Source organism: Myxocyprinus asiaticus, chromosome 6 (genome assembly GCF_019703515.2).
Source record: "Myxocyprinus asiaticus isolate MX2 ecotype Aquarium Trade chromosome 6, UBuf_Myxa_2, whole genome shotgun sequence".
NCBI lineage: Eukaryota > Metazoa > Chordata > Actinopteri > Cypriniformes > Catostomidae > Myxocyprinus > Myxocyprinus asiaticus.
In genome coordinates, this window is record NC_059349.1 from 3,614,223 (window position 1) to 3,638,444 (window position 24,222).

General features: G+C 41.6%; 2 protein-coding genes across 3 annotated transcripts in view; both read left to right on the top strand.

Moving 5' to 3' along the window:
- The window catches only part of LOC127442968 (gastrula zinc finger protein XlCGF8.2DB-like), a 46,611-nt gene extending 27,125 nt beyond the window's left edge, over window positions 1-19,486 (top strand). Inside the window, exons 1-3 of one of the 2 annotated variants that reach the window (XM_051701427.1) lie at window positions 10,772-10,881; window positions 11,475-11,631; window positions 15,583-19,486. In XM_051701427.1, the coding sequence (XP_051557387.1) occupies window positions 11,547-11,631; window positions 15,583-16,406 (909 nt within the window). In that variant the 5' untranslated portion in view covers window positions 10,772-10,881; window positions 11,475-11,546 and the 3' untranslated portion in view covers window positions 16,407-19,486. Of the gene's footprint in view, window positions 1-10,771; window positions 10,882-11,474; window positions 11,632-15,582 lie in introns of those variants that run through there. The other variant, XM_051701426.1, reaches the window with a different exon arrangement.
- The window catches only part of LOC127442946 (gastrula zinc finger protein XlCGF7.1-like), an 898,889-nt gene that overhangs the window by 633,959 nt on the left and 240,708 nt on the right, over window positions 1-24,222 (top strand). The window lies entirely within an intron of this gene.

A 24,222-nucleotide genomic window follows, 5' to 3' on the forward strand; every position in this document is an offset into this window, starting at 1 on the left:
ATTGCGGGAGGTGTGGCGCATAAGCTTCTGCTTTACACAGATGATATTTTATTATTTGTCTCCAACCCTACTAGATCTGTGCCTTGCCTCCACAGAATTATTAATTCCTTTTCCAAGTTCTCAGGATACAAATTCAATTGGTCTAAATCTGAAGCTTTGGCTTTGACAGCGTACTGTCCAGTAATGGCTTTTCTGCCGGGCACCTTCCAGTAGCCCAAACAGGGAATTAAGTATTTGGGAATTTTATTCCCAGCAAAGTTTTCTGATTTAGTCAAGAGTTAATTTTGATCCCTTATAAAGAGGTTTTTGAATGATGTGGACAGGTGGGCTTCATTACACTTATCGATGATTGGGAAGGTTAATGTTATTAAAATGAATTGTATTCCAAAATTCAACTTCCTGCCACAGTCTCTCCCTGTAGGTGTCCCCCTGTCTTATTTCAAGCAATTTGATAGCATAGCGAAATCATTTATTTGGAATGGTAAGCGTCCCAGATTAAATTTCAGTAAGTTACATAAGCCGATTGACAATGGTGGGTTAGGCCTACCCATTATTTTGTTTTATTATTATGCATTTGGTCTTAGACATTTGGCTCATTGGTCACTTCCACCTGAAAGAGCCCCTCCCTGGTTTTGTATTGAAAAGGAAGTTCTTGCCCCTATCTCGCCACCGCAAAGCCTTTCGATCAAACTAGCCGGAGAGGTTAAGTCGCACCCCATTATTTTGCATTTGCACTCGATATGGACAAAAGTGTCCAGAGTGTTTAATTCGGATATTTATTTAAACGTAGCCTCAAGCATATGGCTGAACCCTAAACTATGTATTAATAAGTCCCCTTTCTGTTGGTCAGATTGGATTGCGAGGGGGGTTAATGCACTCGGTGACTTATATGAGGGTGGAGTATTGAGACCTTTTGAAAATTTGGTTCAACATTTTGGCATTCCCAGATCTCAAGTATTTACAGCTTCGCCACCTACTCTGCACTGTTTGTGGGAGTGGCACGCACCCCCCTAATGCGGAAGATGCTCTGGGAGTGGTGATTGCTGCTTTTGGGAAGGGTCATGAGGCATCAGTGTATTACTCCCTGTTAATTCAGAGTCTGGGGGACGGAACTTTGAATTCTCTCAAAAGATTATGGGAGAAAGATCTAAACTTGACATTGGGGGAGGGGGTGTGGGCTAGGATCCTAAAAAACGTCAAGTCTGCATCTAGAGATGCAAGGGTGTGTCTGATGCAATTTAAGATTTTGCACCGATTTTATTGGACCCCCTCTAGATTGTATAGGCTTGGTCTTAAAGACACTCCCACCTGCTGGCGATGCCAATCAGAAGACGGGGACACAACCCATGTTTTTTGGGGATGTGTTGGGATCCAGGAGTTTTGGTTAAGGGTTCAGAGCTTTGTGTGTGATGTAGTGGACACTCAGTTTTCGTTTTGCCCCAGACTGTGTATTTTGGGTGATGGGGCAGTCCTGAATATAGGTGATAAATATAAAAAAAGCTGGGTCCTAACCAGCGTGATGATTGGCAGACAGGTAATTCTCAGGGGATGGAAGTCAACAGATGCGCCCTCATTTCATGAGTGGTCTACCGAGATGGGCAGGGTAGCAGCATTTGAGGAGATGGCATGTAGAAGGCTAGGCAACCTGGATTTGTACATCAGGAAATGGGGCAGCTATTTAGCCTTTTTGGAAGGCTCTCGGGGAGGGTCAGTGGAGAGAGACTAGTGTTTTTTATGTTTCTAAATATTCTCTGCTGTTTTATTGTCTATATGTGTGTCTTTGTCGGTTGGCTTTTGACCACTGGGGTGCTCGTTTTTGTCGAGTGGGGGTGGGGGGGGTTAATGTTTCATGGGGAAAGGTTGTGATTTCATGTGGTTTCATGTGCATTTTCTGTCTATTTGATTTCCTGCATGGAATCAATAAAAATTGTTCATTACCAAAACAAAACAAAAAAGATAATTATTAATTATTAAAATCAATAGAACATTGATTAGAATCAACATTAGCTTATTAATCCTTCAAATCAACAGTCATCAAAGATAATTATTAAAATCAGTAGAATATTAATTATTATCAAAAGCAACTATTAATTATTAAAATCAATAGAACGTTGATTAGAATCAACATTAGCTTATTAATCCTTCAAAAATTTTCAAAGATAATTATTAAAATCAGTAGAATATTAATTAGGATTATGTGGCAGCGGGGGTGAGAGAGAAAGCAGTAAGGGCGCTTGTACCTGAGCTAGATTATGTCTAACACCTGTCTCTAATTCCAGTGAGCATGGGGAAAGCGGCATAAAGCTGACGAGTTTATGAGTGTTCGTATCTGTGAAGCAAATGAGTTTGTGAAACTATGTACCTCTGAAGCTAATGAATTTTCTGAAGCTGTAAGCATTGAAGTTGCCAATTAAAAGTCTTACCTGTGCCAGGAGAAGCCCGTTTCCGTGTCCTCCTTCCATACTGCTGTGGACCCTTCCACACGGGAATTGGGAGGAAGTATGCCCCATGGAGTCCTCCCATTTGGTCTCGACTCAAGACCCTCACTGGCCTACACCAGTCCCACCAACAATCCCTGCTTGAGCTCCGGCAAGATCAAGATCGCCGGTTTTTCGAGGTCCTTCGAGCTCAAGCAGAGGACTGGCATGTGATCCGGAGCCTTCTCAGCCAGGAGAAAGCCCCGGCTGCGTCCCTGGACAATCACAGCCCCATGCTCCCGCCCACACTCTTGATGATGCAGGCGGAAGATAACCCAGAAGTGTTCCTTGATCTCTTTGAGTGCACCACTGAGATCTGGGGCTGGCCGCGTGATCAATGGGCGGCCAGGCTCCTCCCGTTGCTGTCCGGGGAAGCCCAGCTTGCAGCACAACAACTGCCGGCGGCTAATCTCCTGGCTTATGAAGATCTGAAGAAGACCATCCTGCAATGGGTTGGCCGCAGTCCGGAGCAGCATAGCCAGCTCTTACGATCGATGAAGTTGGAGATGACCGGCCACCCATTTGCCTTCACCCAATGGCTCCGAGATGCCTGCTGGAGATGGCTGCTGGCGGGGGATTGCGACGTTGAGGGAGTGATCGATCAGGTGGTACTGGAGCAGCTCGTCCATCAGCTACCGCGAGGAACGGCAGAATGGGTCCAGTGCCACCACCCGGCATCGCTGGAGGAGGCTGTCCGATTTGCAGAGGACCATATGGTGGCGTACCTGAGGGCAGAAGAGCCCTCCCACTCTCTCTCCCCTTCCCCTATATTTTCCCCGTTCTCTTCCCCCTCCACTCTTCTCTCTCATTCTGCTCTCTCCCCAGAGCCTGTTGCTGCCCTGCGGAGGTGAGGAGTCCCACCACTGAAGCCAGTTCCCCGCGCGCGGGGGTTTGCACCGCCCACAGCATCGACAGTGGCCCACCGCTCTCCCCCTCAGGTGGAAGTGTCCACGACGCAGGTGCGGACCTGGCGCCTGGGCCGGCCTGCTGGAGTTGCAGGGATCCGGGACACTTCAGGGATCAATGCCCTGTGATGGAGCTGGGGACAGTGGTCCGGATCCCCGACACTCAGCAGGCTGCCCCTGATAGGGCTGGAGCATACCAGATACCGGTAAGAGTCACCAAGCACTGGTGGACACGGGTTGTAAGCAAACCACTATCCACCAACACTTGGTTCAATGTGAGGCTTTGGGCACAACCAAAAGGGTGAGGGTGAAGTGTGTGCATGGGGATATTCACAATTACCCCATGGTGACCCTTGTGTTAAAATTTCAGGGAACAAAATATAGAGTGGAGGCCGCGGTTAGTTCCCGTCTCTCTCATCCGCTGATTTTGGGGAATAATTGGCCTGAATTCAGAAATGTTTGAAAGGGAATATGCGCGGATGGGTCCTGCATAAAAGCGATGAGATGTGAAATGTGCGATGCTCTGGCAGGGGAGGATGGATCATGTCAGGATGACATGAGGGGGGGGGTAAGGCTGCAGCCCTGCCCATCCTCAGGGGAATTCCTGAAGGGGATTTCCCTTTGGAGCAGTTGTGAGACGAAACCCTCAAGCACGCCTTCGCCCAAGTGAGAGTGATCAATGGTCAACAGCCGAATGTCGCACTTTCATATCCCTATCTCGCAATTATAAACGAGCGGTTGTATAGAGTGACGCAGGACGCTCAAACAAAGGAAGATACAACCCAGCTCTTAATACCACGGAGCCACCGGGAAATGGTGTTCCAGGTGGCTCATTATAATCCCATGGTGGGTCATCTAGGGGAAAGAAAAACACTGAACCGTCTAATAGCCTGTTTTTATTGGCCAATAGGTGAACCCGTCAGCCACCCCAAAAGCGCCATTGCGCCCCCTTCCGCTGATCGAGGTCCCCTTCGAGAGAATTGGCATGGACCTCGTCGGGCCATTAGAGCGGTCAGCACGCGGACATCGCTTTGTATTGGTCCTAGTGGACTATGCAACGCGATATCCGGAAGCAGTGCCCCTGCGCAACATCTCAGCATGCAGTGTTGTGGAGGCACTCTTCAAAATAATCTCCCTGGTGGGGATTCTGAAAGAGATCCTCACCGATCAGGGCACAACCTTTATGTCACAGACACTACGCAAGCTTTACGAATTATTGGGCATTAAGTCAATTTGCACCATCGTTTACCGTCCACAAGCAGATGGCCTGGTGTAGCGATTTAATAAAATGCTTAAGAACATGATTCGTGAGTTCATGCACGAGGATGCTAGAAATTGGGACAAATGGCTCGATCCCATGTTATTCGCAGTACAAGAGGTCCCGCAAGCCTCCACTGGGTTTTCCCCATTTGTGCTGCTGTATGGGCGGCGTGCTTGATGTCATACACGAAGCTTGGGAGGAGGAACCATCAAACAGTAAGAATGAAATTCAATATGTTCTTGATCTTAGATTAAATCTCCACACCTTGGGGCAACTAACACAGGAGAATTTGCTCCAAGCTCAAGAACGACAGAGCCGACGGTATAACAGGGAAACTTGGCTACGAGAATTTGCACCGGGAGATAAGGTACTGGTATTACTCCCCACATCGAGCTCCAAATTACTTGCCAAATGGCAAAGACCCTTTGAGGTCACACGATGAGTGGGGGATCTCGGTTATGAGGTAAAGTGAACCGATAGAGGGGCGCACGTCAAATATATCACCTCAACATCCTGAAATTATGGAGTGAGGCAGTCCCTATGATGTTGGATACGGTAGTTCTGGAGAGGACGGAGCTTGGGCCGGAGGTGAATACAAAACACAAACATCTCTCACCGTATCAGCTCGCAGAAGTTGCCAAGTTGCAACAGGAATTTGCAGACATGTTTTCCCCTCTACCGTGTCGTACAAACCTCATCCAGCACCACATCGAGACCGAGCCGGGGGTGGTGGTACGTAGCCGTCCCTACCGATTGCCCGAGCACAAAAAGAAAATTGTTCAGGAAGAATTGGATGCAATGCTCGATATGGGGGTAATAGAGGTATCCCACAGCGATTGGTCCAACCCGTCGTTCTAGTTCCTAAGCGCGACGGGTCTGTACAGTTCTGTGTGGATTATAGAAAAGTCAACGCAGTGTCTAAATTTGATGCATACCCAATGCCTCGCATAGATGAGTTGCTCGATTGGTTGGGCTCTGCTTTATTTTATTAGATGCTGGATTTGAAAAAGGGTTATTGGCAGATCCCCTTGACACCAGTTTCCCGTGAAACAGCCTTCTCCACACCGTTTGGATTACACCAATTTGTGACACTTCCGTTCAGTGTGTTTGGGGCCACTGCTACATTTCAGCGTCTCATGGACCGAATCTTCAGACCGCATTCAGCTTACGATGCTGCCTATTTAGATGACATCATCATTTACAGCAATCATTAGCAGCGGCACATGCAGCATCTGAGGGCGGTTCTGAGATCGCTGCGATGAGCGGGACACACAGCAAACCCCAAGAAGTGCGCGATTGGGCGGGTGGAGGTATGGTATCTGGGTTTCCACTTGGGCCACGGGCAGGTGCATCCCCAAATTGACAAGACTGCGGTGATAGCGACCTGCCTGAGGCCCAAGACCAAAAAGGGGGTGAGACAGTTCCTGGGGCTGGCTGGCTATTATAGGAGATTCGTGCCTAATTATTCGGATGTCGCCAGCCCGCTGACTGATCTCACTAAAAGGGAGCTCCAGACCCAGTCCAGTGGACAGAGCAGTGTCAACAGGCTTTTACGCAGGTTAAAGCCGTGCTTTGCAGGGGGCCGCTTTTACATTCACCCGATTTCTCTCTCCCTTTTGTCTTGCAGACGGACGCTTCAGACAGAGGGCTGGGGGCCATACTCTCACAGGTGGTCGAGGGGGAGGAGCGCCCAATGCTGTACATTAGCCGCAAGCTCTCACTGAGGGAGACTAAGTACACCACCGTAGAAAAGGAGTGTTTGCCATCAAGTGGGCGGTCCTCACTCTCTGATACTACCTGTTGGGGTGGGCCTTCACCCTCTGCTCGGATCACACCCCACTCCAGTGGCTCTTCATGGATCACCCATTGGTATCTGGCTCTTCAGTCATTTAAGTTCAAGGTGGTCCACAGACCGGTAGCGCAGATGGCTGTCGCTGACTTCCTTTTCAGAAATGGGCGGGAGGGGGGGAGTGGTAGACAGGCCGGATGTCTCCACCGCCTGAGTTGGGCGGTAGGGATATGTGGCAGCGGGGGCGTGGTCAAGCGTCCATCCAGAGAGAGAGAAAGTGGTAAGGGCACTTGCATCTGAGCTAGATTATGTCTAACACCTGTTTCTAATTCCAGTAGGCATGAGGAGAGTGGCATATAAGCAGCCAAGCCACCAGCAGAGAGAGAGAGAGAGCCTGGCACAAGGAAATCCATGGTGTCTGTGAAGCTAATGAGTTTGTGAAACTACGTACCTGTGAAGCTAATGAGTTTGTGAAACTACGTACCTGTGAAGCTAATGAGGTTTGTGAAGCTGTAAGCATTGATGTTGCCAATTAAAAGTCTTACCTGTGCCAAGAGAAGCCCGTTTCCCTGTGTCCTCCTTCCATTCTGCTGTGGACCCTTCCACAGATTAATATTGCCGAGGCAGCACCCTGGAATCAGGGACTAATAACCAGACAGTATAACAGTCTCAATATAAGATTGTTCTCTTAGAAAAGTCGACAGCCGGAGAACATCGACATTCAAAAAGTAAAACAATGAAGGCTTGAATCCGTGCGCTAACATCCCTTGCCAGCCCTTGACACAGGTGCATGCAGAACAATACCAAAACACTTCTTTAAAGTATAACAGAGTTTATTGATGCAGTAATATAAATTAATAATCAATACAATGCAGTCAATAAACTTCCAACTACAAACTAAACAGTAACATGATTAGATATGGTAACAAATAAGCCTATAATACATGAGAGGAGGGTATGGGTGTGTGTAAGGAGAGGAGGAGGGCACAAAATGGTGGTCGCTCTCGTGGAGAGTGTCACGCCAGAGAATGTGGCTGTGAATGTGGGCGGAGGGACTGGTTAATGGCGTCTGCCCATTTAACACGTGTCTCCGCTGGTACGATAATTTAGGGACAAAGCTGGGCTCTTAGATTTATCACTCAGAGACGCTGTGAACGGCTCGTAATCCATCCGCCGTGGTCGTTGGTTCATTAATGGATAAACTCAGTGTGCTGGTCTCACCCGTGATGGCGGAAATACACAAACAGCCCAATGTGGCACAAATGCCAACATAATTCTCTAGCCTATTCAAGAGAATGTCGTGATCTATCGTGTCGAAGGCAGCACTAAGATCTAAAAGCACTAGAAGTGAAATGCAGCCGCGATCAGATGATAAGAGCAAGTAATTTGTTACTCTGATGAGTGCAGTCCCTGTACTGTGATGGGGCCTAAATCCTGACTGAAATTGTTCATAAATACTATTTCTCTGTAGAAATGAACATAGTTGGGAGGACACTTTCTAGTATTTTCGACATAAACGGGAGATTTGAAATCGGTCTATAATTAGCCAGTTCTCCAGGATCAAGTTATGGCTTCTTAATAAGCAGTTTGATAACTGCCAATTTAAAGTTTCTTGGGACATGTCCTAAGGATAGCGAGGAGTTAATAATATTAAGAAGAGGTTCTGAGATTACAGGGAATACCCATTTTAAGAGCTTAGTTGGTATTGAATCTAACATACATGTTGTGGCTTTTGATGTTTCAATAAGTTTTGTTAGCTCTTCATGACCTATGACAGTGAAGGATTGAAGTTGCATGTAAGGAAAATTATGAGACACTGTTTTCTGAGGTACTGTGACAGATGATAATTCCAATTTTATTTCTGATTATTTCAATATTATCAGTAAAGAAATTCATGAAGTCATTACTATTGTGCTGCGACTGAATATCTGGTTCAGTCGATGTTTTATTCCTAACCAATTTAGCCACAGTACTGAATAAACACCTAGGATTGTTGTGGTTATTTTCTATGAGTTTGCTAAAATATGCTGACCTGGCAGTTTTTAGTGCCTGTCTGTAGCTACAGACACTATCCTTCCATGCACCGTGAAATACCTCTAATTTTGTATTCTTCCACTTGCGCTCCATTTTCCTAGCTGCTCTCTTGAGAGCATGAGTGTGATCATTGTACCATGGTGCGGGGCTTTTTTCTTTAATTTTCTTTAATCGAAGGGGGGGGGCGACACTATCAAGAGTGCTAGAGAAACTGTATTTATATTTTCTGCTATTTCATCAAGTTCTTCTAGACTTTGGCACTTATTGAGTGTATGAGATAGATCTGGAAGAAGATTATTAGTGAAGCTATCTTTAGTGGTCGAAAAAATAGTTCTACCTGAATGGTAGCATGATGTAGATTGAGTAACATTAGCTGATCACAGCATACAAGAGACGAGGTAATGATCTGAGATGTCATCGCTCTGCGGAAGAATTTCTATAGTATCAACATCAACTCCATATGACAGAATTAAATCTAGCGTATGATTATGGCGATGAGTTGGTTCTGTCGCTTTTTGTCTGACTTCAAGAGAGTTAAGAATATCGATAAATGCTAATCAAAATGTGTATGAAGAAGTGGATAACTTAAACCCCTTATCCATTTTGGTGGCAGGAGTTTTAGATGTCAACCTGCATATGCGATGGACATTGGTTATGCTCATTTTTGGAAGCTCCTGAAGGCATCTTGAGTAAAACAGCACCATATTCGATGTAGCACATACAGAGGACCAGGCTTGGGGAGTTACGGATTACTTGTAATGGTGTTAGGTAATCAGGATACAAAAAATTAGGTGACTGTAATCCATTACAGTTACATTAAAACTATTGTAATCAGATTACAGTTACATAAAAAAAATTGGTATACTGTCAGGATTACAAGTTTTAATTTCTGACAAAAGAAATAGTGAATTTTCCTGACATAAAGTGATACAGACAGGGTTTTTTTTTTTTTTTTTTTTTTTTTTTAAGAGTGAGAGATTGTTTAGATGCGTTCTCTTTGGGGTCTATCTCACGACTCACTTGAGTCAGGAGCGCCTCCTACTGTCGCATGCGCAAATAACACCTGTCTCACATCAGCACTCTGCTCTTGAGGCAAACAGCTGCTTCAACGCAATGGCCATGGAAGAACATGCTTTAAAAGAGAAAAGTGAAATAATATTAAAGTTCAGTAGAATTTATGCCTTCCAGCTGTGAAGATGCTCTCATTATCCAAGGACCTGAGAATTTGAAGGTAATAAGAGCAACACAGAAATCACATTAGCTAGGTTAGCTAAAATTAGTTAATATTAAAATGTGTTAAATTGAGTTAGCCTTAGTGCTCAAAGGAATCGGTGGCACTCATCATTTGGCGGACGCAGGAATAGCTGACAATACTGACACGATTTGCGCATCATTGCTGGAACGGCATAGAAATCCCCTGCCTGGTTTGCATGGTTGCAAATGCGAACTGTACTGTATTACCCAGGACGTCCTGTATTTTGTTTCATTATGTATTGAAGCTGAAAAAAATTACCCTCCCCCCGGTGAATGGTACCTAAACCTTCATCATTTAAGAATTTTTTTTTTTTTTGAATACAACAACAATTCAAAAATCAACTGAAAAAAGGGGAAAACGTGCTATGACTTTCTCTCTTTGCAGAAGTTTGTTGCACGTAACCTGTATTGGTTATAACATTAAAGATATGATACATACAACAACATTTTTTACTTAGTTGATTATGAATCATAAGAATACATTTTTAATATATTTCATGTTTTAAGTATTAGCTTTAATCTGCAACACATTGTGAACTTCACACATTCAATGGAGATAATGATAGTGAAATATATAATCTGGATTGCATTAAATACACATTACTACATGCATCATATCCAGTAGCTGATTTAGGCATGGGCGACATGTGCAGGATGGGCATCTTGCAGGCGGGCGGCGGCATCTTGTCTCCCCCCCACCCACATTTGCATTTGTCCTTGTTTATATATTTTTATCAACGCTGGAAATAATGTAGTATGAGATACCTTGCAATTGCGTGGCTGTGAGTCTGTCATATTCAGACAAAAATCTAAAGTCCCCCCTCCGTTGTACGAGTTGGTATTGCCCAACTAGATGGCGGTGTCACGTTGTACCTGTTACTTTTCTCAGCGCTGGCCAGGATGCAAGAACTCATAGTTGAACACATAAAAAAATCCATGTTTAATACTATGTTTATGATTTACCACGATTTCCTATGGAAAGCCTATTTAATAAGTGTACTCCGCTCTCGTACAGGACTCTTATTTTGAAATTATTGTCTTGCCCAGTTTGCCATCAGCCATTTTGTCCAGTTGCAGCAGGAAGTAGTATGCTGAGTACAGGGCTGCATTTATGTGCATCAAACATTTGCTTTTATGGCTTTCCTGAGATACTGTTTGTCTGTAAGTAATATAAGGTTGATCACTTTAACATTAAACACAGTTTTATTCACTAGGCCACGAAAATGAGTTATTCTGTAGAAGTAATGTGCCTGCAAACTATGCCCTATTTGAGTGCTGAATGAAGCTCCTAATGCATGTAGATTGAGAAGTGTATTTAGTTTTGTATTTGCAGTTTTACAAAAACAATAAAGATATGAATAATAACTTACAGTAAATCTAAGTCAAGGAAAGTCATATATTGAATGATTATTGGAATCTCAATCAAAATGTTATCTTGCTGTCTAGCTTTGCAAAACAATGCATTGTAAGGACAGTAAAATATCTAGTTTTAAATCTGAATATAAATGCAGGTAAATTTAAACCAAATGTGTAAACTATATTTAAACACAGTTCACCTAAATAAGATAAATGTAGAAATTATATTGAGAAATTGTTTTAATAAAATAAATGGGAAATTGCTGATTATTTGAAGCAAATATGAATACCATTAAAAAAATGCATTTCCATACAGCAATCACAATTCACACCTTTAGTGTAGCCCTTCCTGATCCAGTTTACTTATAAATGCTGGAAATATTTCCATCATCCTACAGGTGAAGAAAGAGGAATAAGGTGGAATATAAAGAGTCAAGTGTAACAGCTTAAGTCTGTTGACTATTGCAAAAATGATGTCTATTAAAGAGGAGAAAGAAGACTTGAGTTATCCAGAGACACGGATAATAAAACATGAAGATACAGAGGAACAAAGAGGTTGGTGCACATTTTTAATTCTTCATAATGACTGTTTGAGAAACATTAAGGTAAGACAGTTTCAAGCTGTTCTCTAGATCTGGCAGCTGTTGTTAGAAAATCATAGTAGCAGTTTGGTAAGTGTACCTGTTAAGCCCACCAAAATCTGTTTTCAGACATTTTCTATATTTTCATAGTTTATATGGAAAAGCATGGATAAAGATACATCTCTCATTTTAAGTTTTATATGTCAATTCCAACCATTTCTAAAATATTAAATGAAAATATTTCATGAAATACTGTATGTGAAAAGTCTGGATGTACCGTTTAAGCCCATTGGTGTTCCAATTAAGCCCACTTTTTGATTAATTGAAAAGTATCAATGTTTTTATTCTTTAAAATTGGTAAAACATATCCAACATGACTGGTACAAGTAATTTAACATTTACTGCAACACAGAATTTATTCTGTATTATGTGAAATATATCAGTAGATGAATAATGAATGTGGTTAGTGAACAGACTAAATATATTTATCACCAGTGAAACATTTAAAAGATGCATTAATAACATTTTATGTATTTAATGTAATTATATATATATATATATATATTATATACAGTTGTGCTCAAAAGTTTGCATACCCTGGCAGAAATTGTGACATATTGGCATTGATTTTGAAAATATGACTGATCATGCAAAGAAACTGTCTTTTATTTAAAGATAGTGATCATATGAAGCCATTTATTATCACATAGTTGTTTGGCTCCTTTTTAAATCATAATGATAACAGAAATCACCCAAATGGCCCTGATCAAAAGTTTACATACCCTTGAATGTTTGGCCTTGTTACAGACACACAAGGTTTAAATGGCAATTAAAGGCTAATTTCCCACACCACAGGTAGACCAAGAAAGTTTTCAGCCACAACTGCCAGAAGAATTGTTCAGGATACAAAGAAAAACCCACAGGTAACCTCAGGAGAAATACAGGCTGTTCTGGAAAAAGACAGTGTGGTTGTTTAAGGAGCACAATACGACAATACTTGAACAAAAATGAGCTGCATGGTCAAGTTGCCAGAAAGAAGCCTTTACTGCGCCAATGCCACAAAAAAGCCCGGTTACAATATGCCGACAACACCTTGACACACCTCACAGCTTCTGGCACACTGTAATTTGGAGTGACGAGACCAAAATAGAGCTTTATGGTCACAACCATAAGTGCTATGTTTGGAGAGGGGTCAACAGGTATTGTGCTTCTTGAAACAACCACACCGTCTTTTTCCAGAACTGCCTGTATTTCTCCTGAGGTTACCTGTGGGTTTTTCTTTGTATCCTGAACAATTCTTCTGGCAGTTGTGGCTGAAATCTTTCTTGGTCCACCTGTGGTGTGGGAAATTAACCTTTAATTGCCATTTAAACCTGTGTGTGTGTCACCTTGTGTGTCTGTAACAAGGCCAAACATTCAAGGGTATGTAAACGTTTGATCAGGGCCATTTGGGTGATTTCTGTTATCATTATGATTTAAAAAGGAGCCAAACAACTATGTGACAATAAATGGCTTCATATGATCACTATCCTTAAATAAAAGACAATTTTTTTGCATGATCAGTCATATTTTCAAAATCAATGCCACAATTTCACAGTTTCTGCCAGGGTGTGCAAACTTTTGAGCACAACTGTGTATAGATATATATGTGTGTGTGTGTGTGTGTATGTACTGTGTGTATATATAGATATGTATATACAGGTGCATCTCAATAAATTAGAATGTCGTGGAAAAGTTCATTTATTTCAGTAATTCAACTCAAATTGTGAAACTCGTGTATTAAATAAATTCAATGCACACAGGCTGAAGTAGTTTAAGTCTTTGGTTCTTTTAATTGTGATGATTTTGGCTCACATTTAACAAAAACCCACCAATTCACGATCTCAAGAAATTAGAATACATCACAAGACCAATAAAAAAAACATTTTTAGTGAATTGTTGGCCTTCTGGAAAGTATGTTCATTTACTGTATATGTACTCAATACTTGGTAGGGGCTCCTTTTGCTTTAATTACTGCCTCAATTCGGCGTGGCATGGAGGTGATCAGTTTGTGGCACTGCTGAGGTGGTATGGAAGCCCAGGTTTCTTTGACAGTGGCCTTCAGCTCATCTGCATTTTTTGGTCTCTTGTTTCTCATTTTCCTCTTGACAATACCCCATAGATTCTCTATGGGGTTCAGGTCTGGTGAGTTTGCTGGCCAGTCAAGCACACCAACACCATGGTCATTTAACCAACTTTTGGTGCTTTTGGCAGTGTGGGCAGGTGCCAAACCCTGCTGGAAAATGAAATCAGCATCTTTAAAAAGCTGGTCAGCAGAAGGAAGCATGAAGTGCTACAAAATTTCTTGGTAAACGGGTGCAGTGACTTTGGTTTTCAAAAAACACAATGGACCAACACCAGCAGATGACATTGCACCCCAAATCATCACAGACTGTGGAAACATGTCCAAATGAAATACAAAACTTGCTCTCATCTGAAAAGAGGACTTTGGATCACTGGGCAACAGTCCAGTTCTTCTTCTCCTTAGCCCAGGTAAGACGCCTCTGACGTTGTCTGTGGTTCAGGAGTGGCTTAACAAGAGGAATACGACAACTGTAGCCAAATTTCTTGACACGTCTGTGTGTGGTGGCTCTTGATGCCTTGACCCCAGCCTCAGTCCATTCCTTGTGAAGTTCACCCAAATTCTTGAATCGATTTTGCTTGACAATCCTCATAAGGTTGCGGTTCTCTCGGTTGGTTGTGCATCTTTTTCTTCCACACTTTTTCCTTCCACTCAACTTTCTGTTAACATGCTTGGATACAGCACTCTGTGAACAGCCAGCTTCTTTGGCAATGAATGTTTGTGGCTTACCCTCCTTGTGAAGGGTGTCAATGATTGTCTTCTGGACAACTGTCAGATCAGCAGTCTTCCCCATGATTGTGTAGCCTAGTGAACCAAACTGAGAGACCATTTTGAAGGCTCAGGAAACCTTTGCAGGTGTTTTGAGTTCATTAGCTGATTGGCATGTCACCATATTCTAATTTTTTGAGATCGTGAATTGGTGGGTTTTTGTTAAATGTGAGCCAAAATCATCACAATTAAAAGAACCAAAGACTTAAACTACTTCAGCCTGTGTGCATTGAATTTATTTAATACACGAGTTTCACAATTTGAGTTGAATTACTGAAATAAATGAACTTCCACGACATTCTAATTTATTGAGATGCACCTTTATGTACTTCTGCTAGTGTACTAAGCTTTACTAGCAACTACCAGTGTAGTTGTGCCTTGTTAAAACTGTGCATGTTTACTGTTTCAGTACTGTTACAAATGTTGCCTATAAGCTTACATAAAATACAACCTGTTGCAACAGTACTTGCTAGGAGAAGAAATTAGGTAGTAAGCGATTTTGGGGTCGGGTTCGGGCTAAAAATCTGACGGTATCATTTGGGCTGGGAACCACACGGTCTCGGGTATGGGTCGGGTTCGGGTTTCATTTTAAGGCCCGTGCAGACCTCTACAATGCACATCGTCACATTTTTTAACCGCAATGTATCGAGCCACGATAAACCATTACACCCCTAGTCGCTAGGGAATGCTTGCACAAAGACAGTCCTAAACTAAATTTTGTCTCAGTCTGATTGGCTTGCAATAAAAACAACACTCAAGTTACAAATAGACTTATTTAAATATTTAAAAAAAAATTAAAAGAAATCAGGCTTTCTTTTTATTTTATTTTACTTCAAAGTTGAAAGTGGGCTTAAAGAGTACGTGGGCTTAATGTGTGCACTACCAGATTTTATGATAATAAAATGAGAATGACAGAACTAAACTTGAGAATATCAGAGAAAAGATAAAAACAGACACTTGGCCATTGCTGTTCATTGGGGTTCAATTGTATTTCTTTTTTCTTGTGTTTGTCACAATTCATTATTTTCTTTTTAGATTTGATGGATGTGAAAGAGGAAAGCCAAGAGCTGAATGACAAGGAGGAGAAACATCAGAATGATAAAAGAAGTGAAAAATATTCTAATTGCTCACAGATTAAAACTAATTTCTCCCAAACAATCACTCGAACAAAAGCCAAAAATACATTCACATGCCCTCAGTGTGGAAAGAGTTACACACACAAAGGACACTTTAAGATTCACATGATGATTCACACTGGAGAGAAGCCTTTCACATGCCTTCAGTGTGGAAAAAGTTTCAAACAAAAAGGACACTTTACGATTCACATGAAGATTCACACTGGAGAGAAGCCTTTTACGTGCTCTATATGTGGAAAGAGTTTTGCACTAAAAGCAGTTCTTAAGAAGCACCTGAGACTACACACTGGAGAGAGGCCTTTCACGTGCCCTCAGTGTGGGCAGTGTTTCACAGACAAAGGACACCTTAAGAGTCACATGAAGATTCACACTGGAGAGAAGCCTTTTACATGCTCTCAATGTGGAAAGAGGTTTGCAATAAAAGGAGATCTTATAAAGCACCTGAGAATTCACACTGGAGAGAGGCCTTTTGTTTGCCCTGAGTGTGGAAAAAGTTTCATACAAAATGTACACCTTAAGAGTCACCTACAACTTCACATCGAGGAGAAGCCTTTTTCTTGTCTTCAGTGTGGAAAGAGTTTCAAACAAGCAGGCTATCTCACAGTTCATCAGCGCTATCACTCTGTATTAAAGCCATTTTACTGTGATCGGTGTGGCAAAAAATTTATGTGGGAATCACATTTCAAGGTACACTTGACAACTCATGCAAATGAGAAGCCTTAAGGCCTTTGCGCACCAAACCCTATGAGATTATGAGAAATGAATAGCAGACAATTGGCCCTTTAACGTTAAAAGTGAGGCAAATGATTGTCATTAACACATTCATGCCTTTACAATAGGTGCCAGTAATCGACAAACAATTATCCCGGTACGGTAGATGGCGCAAAGTGCTATTCAGCTGGTCTGCCCTTCACATATGATGGATGAGAAGAAAAACTTGACAAGTAAACAACCAGGTAATCACAATACGAAAGACAAGCAAGTTCTCTAGCAAGCCCATCGAAAAACTTAAATAAAACATATCTCTCTACAAGCTGCAGCAGTGATGACAAGTGTGTTGAGTTGATCAATAATGAGAAAACGTTTGAGACAATTCACAAACTATTTCAGTTCACCTGCTGGACAAGTTGACTGAGTATTAATATGTAGACAGTTTGAGAGTTTAAAATCACTGCATAATGAACAGACATAATGACCCCGTTTCCACCTGGTATTAAGAAGCGTTTCAGATGATCTGACCACATTTGGTCAGTGCTAAATTAAGTCTAAACGAGGTCTAAAACATTTTGTGATCGGATCACAAAAAACACATATGAAATGTGGTCAAAAACGCATGTGACAACATTGCAATTGAGATGTAAACGCTATCTGTCCTGAATACATCCTGGACAGCAGTGAAGCGCCGCCGCTCACCTGTCAATTAACTGCTGCGCTGTGTTTAAACTTTGATGGTTACGAGTGGCTTTAAAAGGAAAATAAACGTCCCATCAGAAATTTTGAAGAGGAGGATACATACACAAGCACAAGAACTTAATGGATCTTCTTCAGTGTGTCTGATATCAACATGCAGATACACAGATGAGAAGCACAAACATTTGAAGCTCCTTTATTACAGGTAATCCACCAAAATAATGGATAATTCTGCTCGAAATGTTGCGTTCTTGCATAGATGAAATTTCAGCTGCATCTGGGAGAAACAGTGGAACAGCATTTTTTTTTCTTTCTGCAGTTTCTTTGTCTTTTCTGACTTTTTTGCTTTAATATCATGCAGTAACACAGTGATTGATGTATGTCCTCATGAAATCAGAGACCCTCCCCTCTAAATCCAAATACAAATGGTCGCAGGAGACGCATTTAGCGACAAGGTGTAAACAGCTCACGTGTCTCACCTGACCACATGTGATCAGATCACCTAAGACGCATCGTAATACCAGGTGTAAATGGGGTCATTTGTCTCCCTTCAGGTGGAGTCGGGCATATCGTAATTACGAGTTCCAAGCACATGAATGACCCCGCAAAGTCGTATTAACGAGTGGGAAACTCTGAATTTTAGATGATACATGAGTTTCCAAGTTGGGATGATGGAAGGGACAGAGCAACGTGAAAGATGATAGGAAGTAATGATTTTGAAAATGTATTTCAACTGCTGTAATTTATTTCAATAATATTAATTTGTTTTATATGAATGTCAACTAATGACTCACCCTTCACGGTTTGTTTTAAGCAAATTAATTATTAATATGTTAGATACCATGCATTAATATATTGTTTATGTTGTTTATAATTAGTGCAGATTTATTCACTAATGTTTATTCACCGGTACAACAGAATAAATTGATTTTGCCATTGTTCATTTCGTAATTTATTAAGTTTGGCTTCTTCCGTATGTCGTTGTAACGAACGCCCAACTCGGAGGTACAAGCTCTCCAGGTGCATTTGAATGCAGCAGTTGACTGTTAAAGCTATACTGATTGTATATTATTTACATGTATATCTTACCTACTTGTTATACATTTGCTTAAAACCCTGCTTTTTGTAACAAGTAAGCTCACATAAGATTAAATGCAAAAATGCAGCAATATGGAATACATTATGAAGACAATCCATGTAAGATCAGATTTTTTTAAAGGGGATGCAGTGCAGTAATGGAGCATTATCATTTACATGTTAAGAGAACCCATATGACCAAAAAAAAAAAGTTTTACGTTTTTAAGGTATTTGATGCAAACAACAGCCTCACTGCTGGTTCAGAATTTCTTCCTTGAGTTACTTCAGTGTTTGATGTCGGTGGTCAAAACAGCTTTCTGTGCTTGAGTGCCAACAATTGCGCTGATTTCAATTACTGCAGTGGCTCCTGGTGTGTGACCCTCAGCTCAAATTTTATTGGTTTGGCCATTTCATCGCTGGGCGAAGAAAAAAAATTGACACTCGCTGTAAAAAAAAAAAAAAAAAAACCTTGCTCTGTTGGCGCACGAATGTTTGCTGTAGGTGTGAATGGGCTTCATAGGAATCCATTGTTTCAAGTCAAAATAAAAAATCGAGTTTGGTGTGCAAAGGCCTTTAAATGTGTTCTTTTAGTGGAATGAGCAGCCTCAGGAACCCTGATAGATCATGAGAGAGAGCATACTGGTGTAAGGCTGTTCCCCGATTCTGGACTCAGGAGGCACAACTCTCTGAGAAAACAAAGAATATCCGAAAAAATCTACCTAAGAATTCTCTTGAAAAATTACCATCTCTACCTCAAGCACCACACCCACTGAGAGTAAATTGTAACTGCACTCTTCCTTGTTCTCCCACATCTGTTCCCTTTCTGCCTCTGCTGTCTCTCCTCTCTCCCTTTTCAGCTCAAAATCACCTCAAACTCACCTAATGCCTGTATGTACAAAATCTATTATTGTATGTACACAACAAATCTGACTATACACGTTTCATATCATATAAAAAGGTCATACAGTGGTCTGCTGCCCACAACAGTAGATTACATGGTAAAGTTTTGAGAATTTTGAGAAATTATGTCTGCTGCCAGGGGTGTGCCTCTCTCCTTGGTTTTCATCCTGTGTGCTGATAAGGTGGCCGATAATTTTTATTCTGTCTGGATATTTAAGGGAAGCTTGCAAAGTAGTCAGCAGGATTCTGTAGCCAGATGTTGTATGCAACACCATGTCTTACTATAAAGTCAAGTATGCATCTCTTACTCTTAAGATTCATCTTTGTGCATTGCATGTTTTGTGTTTATTATTTTTGAATTTATTATGTAATTGGCATGATACATATTTACCTGACTAATAAATTGCTAAACTTTCTATTCTGACTTATTCTGATTTTATTGGCTTTAGTAGATTACGTTAAGTCCATGTTACCACAAATCTGCGATCAGAATTAGTACATACTAATGCCCCAGCGTTGATGGAGTATTGGGCACTTCAGCTGGGACCTTAGCTTTCTGACTAACTATTTGGCATTAGCTACAGGTGCATCTCAATAAATTAGAATGTCGTGGAAAAGTTCATTTATTTCAGTAATTCAACTCAAATTGTGAAACTCATGTATAAAATAAATTCAATGCACACAGACTGAAGTAGTTTAAGTCTTTGGTTCTTTTAATTGTGATGATTTTGGCTCACGTTTAACAAAAACCCACCAATTCACTATCTCAAAAAATTAGCATACATCATAAGACCAATAAAAAAAAAAACATTTTTAGTGAATTGTTGGCCTTCTGGAAAGTATGTTCATTTACTGTATATGTTCTCAATACTTGGTAGGGGCTCCTTTTGCTTTAATTACTGCCTCAATTCGGCGTGGCATGGAGATGATCAGTTTGTGGCACTGCTGAGGTGGTATGGAAGCCCAGGTTTCTTTGACAGTGGCCTTCAGCTCATCTGCATTTTTTGGTCTCTTGTTTCTCATTTTCCTCTTGACAATACCCCATAGATTCTCTATGGGGTTCAGGTCTGATGAGTTTGCTGGCCAGTCAAGCACACCAACACCATGGTCATTTAACCAACTTTTGGTGCTTTTGGCAGTGTGGGCAGGTGCCAAATTCTGCTGGAAAATGAAATCAGCATCTTTAAAAAGCTGGTCAGCAGAAGGAAGCCTGAAGTGCTCCAAAATTTCTTGGTAAACGGGTGCAGTGACTTTGGTTTTCAAAAAACACAATGGACCAGCACCAGCAGATGACATTGCACCCCAAATCATCACAGACTGTGGAAACTTAACACTGGACTTCAAGCAACTTGGGCTATGAGCTTCTCCACCCTTCCTCCAGACTCTAGGACCTTGGTTTCCAAATGAAATACAAAACTTGCTCTCATCTGAAAAGAGGACTTTGGAACACTGGGCAACAGTCCAGTTCTTCTCCTTAGCCCAGGTAAGACGCCTCTGACGTTGTCTGTGGTTCAGGAGTGGCTTGACAAGAGGAATACGACAACTGTAGCCAAATTCCTTGACACGTCTGTGTGTGGTGGCTCTTGATGCCTTGACCCCAGCCTCAGTCCGTTCCTTGTGAAGTTCACCCAAATTCTTGAATCGATTTTGCTTGACAATCATAAGGCTGCGTTTCTCTTGGTTGGTTGTGCATCTTTTTCTTCCACACTTTTTCCTTCCACTCAACTTTCTGTTAACATGCTTGGATACAGCACTCTGTGAACAGCCAGCTTCTTTGGCAATGAATGTTTGTGGCTTACCCTCCTTGTGAAGGGTGTCAATGATTGTCTTCTGGACAACTGTCAGATCAGCAGTCTTCCCCATGATTGTGTAGCCTAGTGAACCAAACTGAGAGACCATTTTGAAGGCTCAGGAAACCTTTGCAGGTGTTTTGAGTTCATTAGCTGATTGGCATGTCACCATATTCTACAATAGTACGCAAGTATAAACACTATGGGACCATGCAACCATCATATTGCTCAGGAAGGAGATGCATTTTGTCTTCTAGAGATGAAGTTTGGTGTGAAAAGTGCAAATCAATCCAAGTGGTGCTCACTACAGAGCCAAATGGGTGGAGCTTGACCTAGTCCAGCTCCACCTCTAGGTCCAGCTGCACCCCAACTCGCATACAAAGGGGTACCTCTGTGGACCTCTTCGCTAATGCAAGTCTGAACCTAGTCAAGCGCCACCCACTGGCTGTTAAAGTTAATGCAAACCATTCATCAGATTGAACTTTAACCTAATGGAAATTTTTTTTTATTGTTGATGCGCAAAGGTTAGGCCAAAGTAAACAGACTTTTGTTTGTTCCTTTTAAATGCACACTTAGGGTCTCCACCTCATGCAAGAAAAATGAATGCATGTTCTACAACAGGCTAGTTGTGAATATAATTTAGATGGAATATGTGAATATAATTTTGGATGGACTATGCTATCTTAATCAAATGATAATGAATAACCCAACCAGTAGTCTGAAACCAGCCTCGTGACTTTGCCACACTAAAGAAAAAAGAAGACAAGTGTGCTCTAAGACTGGTAGTGAGGCAACCACTCCAGCAACATTTGGTAGTAGACTGGAAGAGTCACTTATTTAACAATTTATTAGTCACATACTCCACTATCCTCCAAGTGTTGCTGGATTTATTTTATTTCTATTAACTTTGATTGGCAAAATGTCCAGCTAACACAAAAATCAGTCTTCTTTTTAGGAAAAAAAATATAATAAGATGCTACATTTAATTTTAGTATTAGGTTTCAAAAACAACTTTTTTTTTCTTCACAAATTTAAATGGGTAAAAAAAACAAAAGGCATTTTACAAAACCTAAAACTACAAAAAATATTCACACAGATCTACCCCACTACTGACTGCATGTTACAGGAAAGGGTTGTGCAGGCAAGACACACACATTTCTCTTCTATCACGGATTTCCAGCATGAAAAACTCCATGTCCTCTAGTCTCTGAAAAGTAAAAAGGAAGGGAGCCCAGATTTCATCTTCATGCATTTCACCTTCATAGAGCATGGTGTTCATAAAAATCCAAACTCTTATGTTATATTAACAAATGCAGCGTTTAGCACACAGAGACAATGGTATAGCAATTATAAGACCACTTACCATCAACAAGAATATCCCACAGTCAGTCCATCCCAGCTGAAGTGGTGTACCCTGTTAATTAAGAGGGGAATAAAACCATATACTGTACATACAGTATATAGTGTACTGTATAGGAATTTGATGATTACACTCCACTGCAGATAATAAAGGTTTACAAGTTAAAAGCTGTACCTCACAGTCTGACAGTGAGGACATGGTCCAATGGCCAGGTGAAATTTGATTCACCAAGTTTCTATAATAAAACAATACAATACATTTCAATATTACATAAAAATATATCTTCTTGAGCAGTCACATGCAAGTAAAATACAAAGTGGATCATATTTTAATAAACTCAGCAAAAAAGGAAACGTCCTCTCACTTTCAACTGCTTTTATTTTCAGCAAACTTAACGTGTAAATATTTGTATGAACATAAAGATTCAAAAACTAAGACATAAACTGAACAAGTTTCACAGACATGTGACTAACAGAAATGGAATAATGTGTCCCTGAACAAAGTGGGGGTCAAAATCAAAAGTAACAGTCAGTATCTGATGTGGCCACCAGCTGCATTAAGTACTGCAGTGCATCTCCTCCTCATGGACTGCACCAGATTTGACAGTTCTTGCTGTGAGATGTTACCCCACTCTTCCACCAAGGCACTTGCTAGTTCCCAGACATTTCTGGGGGGAATGGCCCTAGCCCTCACCCTCCGATCCAACACGTCCCAGACGTGCTCAATGGGATCGAGATCCGGGCTCTTCGCTGGCCATGGCAGAACACTGACATTCCTGTCTTGCAGGAAATCATGCACAGAAAGAGCAGTATGGCTGGTGGCATTGTCATGCTGGAGGGTCATATCAGGATGAGCCTGCAGGAAGGGTACCACATGAGGGAGGAGGATGTCTTCCCTGTAACGCACAGCATTGAGATTGCCTGCAATGACAACAAGCTCAGTCCGATGATGCTGTGACACACCGCCCCAGACCATGACGGACCCTCCACCTCCAAATCGATCCCGCTCCAGAATACAGGCCTCGGTGTAACGCTCATTCCTTCGATAATAAACGCGAGTCCGTCAGTGAAGAGCACTTTTTTGCCAGTCCTGTCTGGTCCAGCGAAGGTGGGTTTGTGCCCATAGGCGACATTGTTGCCGGTGATGTCTGGTAAGGACCTGCCCTACAACAGGCCTACAAGCCCTCAGTCCAGCCTGTCTCAGCCTATTGCGGACAGTCTGAGCACTGATGGAGGGATTGTGCGTTCCTGGTGTATCTCGGGCAGTTGTTGTTGCCATCCTGTACTTGTCCCGCAGGTGTGATATTCGGATGTACCGATCCTGTGCAGGTGTTGTTACACGTGGTCTGCCACCGCAAGGACAATCAGCTGTCCTTCCTGTCTGCCTGTTGCGCTGTCTTAGGCATCTCGCAGTATGGACATTGCAATTTATTGCCCTGGCCACATCTGCAGTCCTCATGCCTCCATGCTGCATGCCTAAGACACGTTGACGCAGATGAGCAGGGACCCTGGGCATCTTTCTTTTGGTGTTTTGGAGTCAGTAGAAAGGTCTCTTTAGTGTCCTAACTTTTTATAACTGTTACCTTAATTGCCTACCGTCTGTAAGCTGTTAGTGTCTTAACGACCGTTCCACAAGTGCATGTTCATTAACTGTTTATGGTTCATTGAACAAGCATGGAAAACTTTGTTTAAACCCTTTACAATAAAGATCTGTAAAGTTATTTGGATCTTTACAAAATTATCTTTAAAATGCAGTGTCCTGAAAAAGGGACATTTCTTTTTTTGCTGAGTTTATATTAAAAAAAAAAAGAGTTAGGGTTTAAAACAGAATTAAACCTGTTTGACTGAATTATACAAATACCAAAACATAAACCAGAGCTGGCTGAAACATAAAAGTATGGTCTCAAACAGAACTGCCATACATGTCATAATGGGTGACAAACTCCAGTTATCCAAGACCGAAGTGTGTAGCTGGCTTTTATTTCTTAGCAGTGAATTTATCA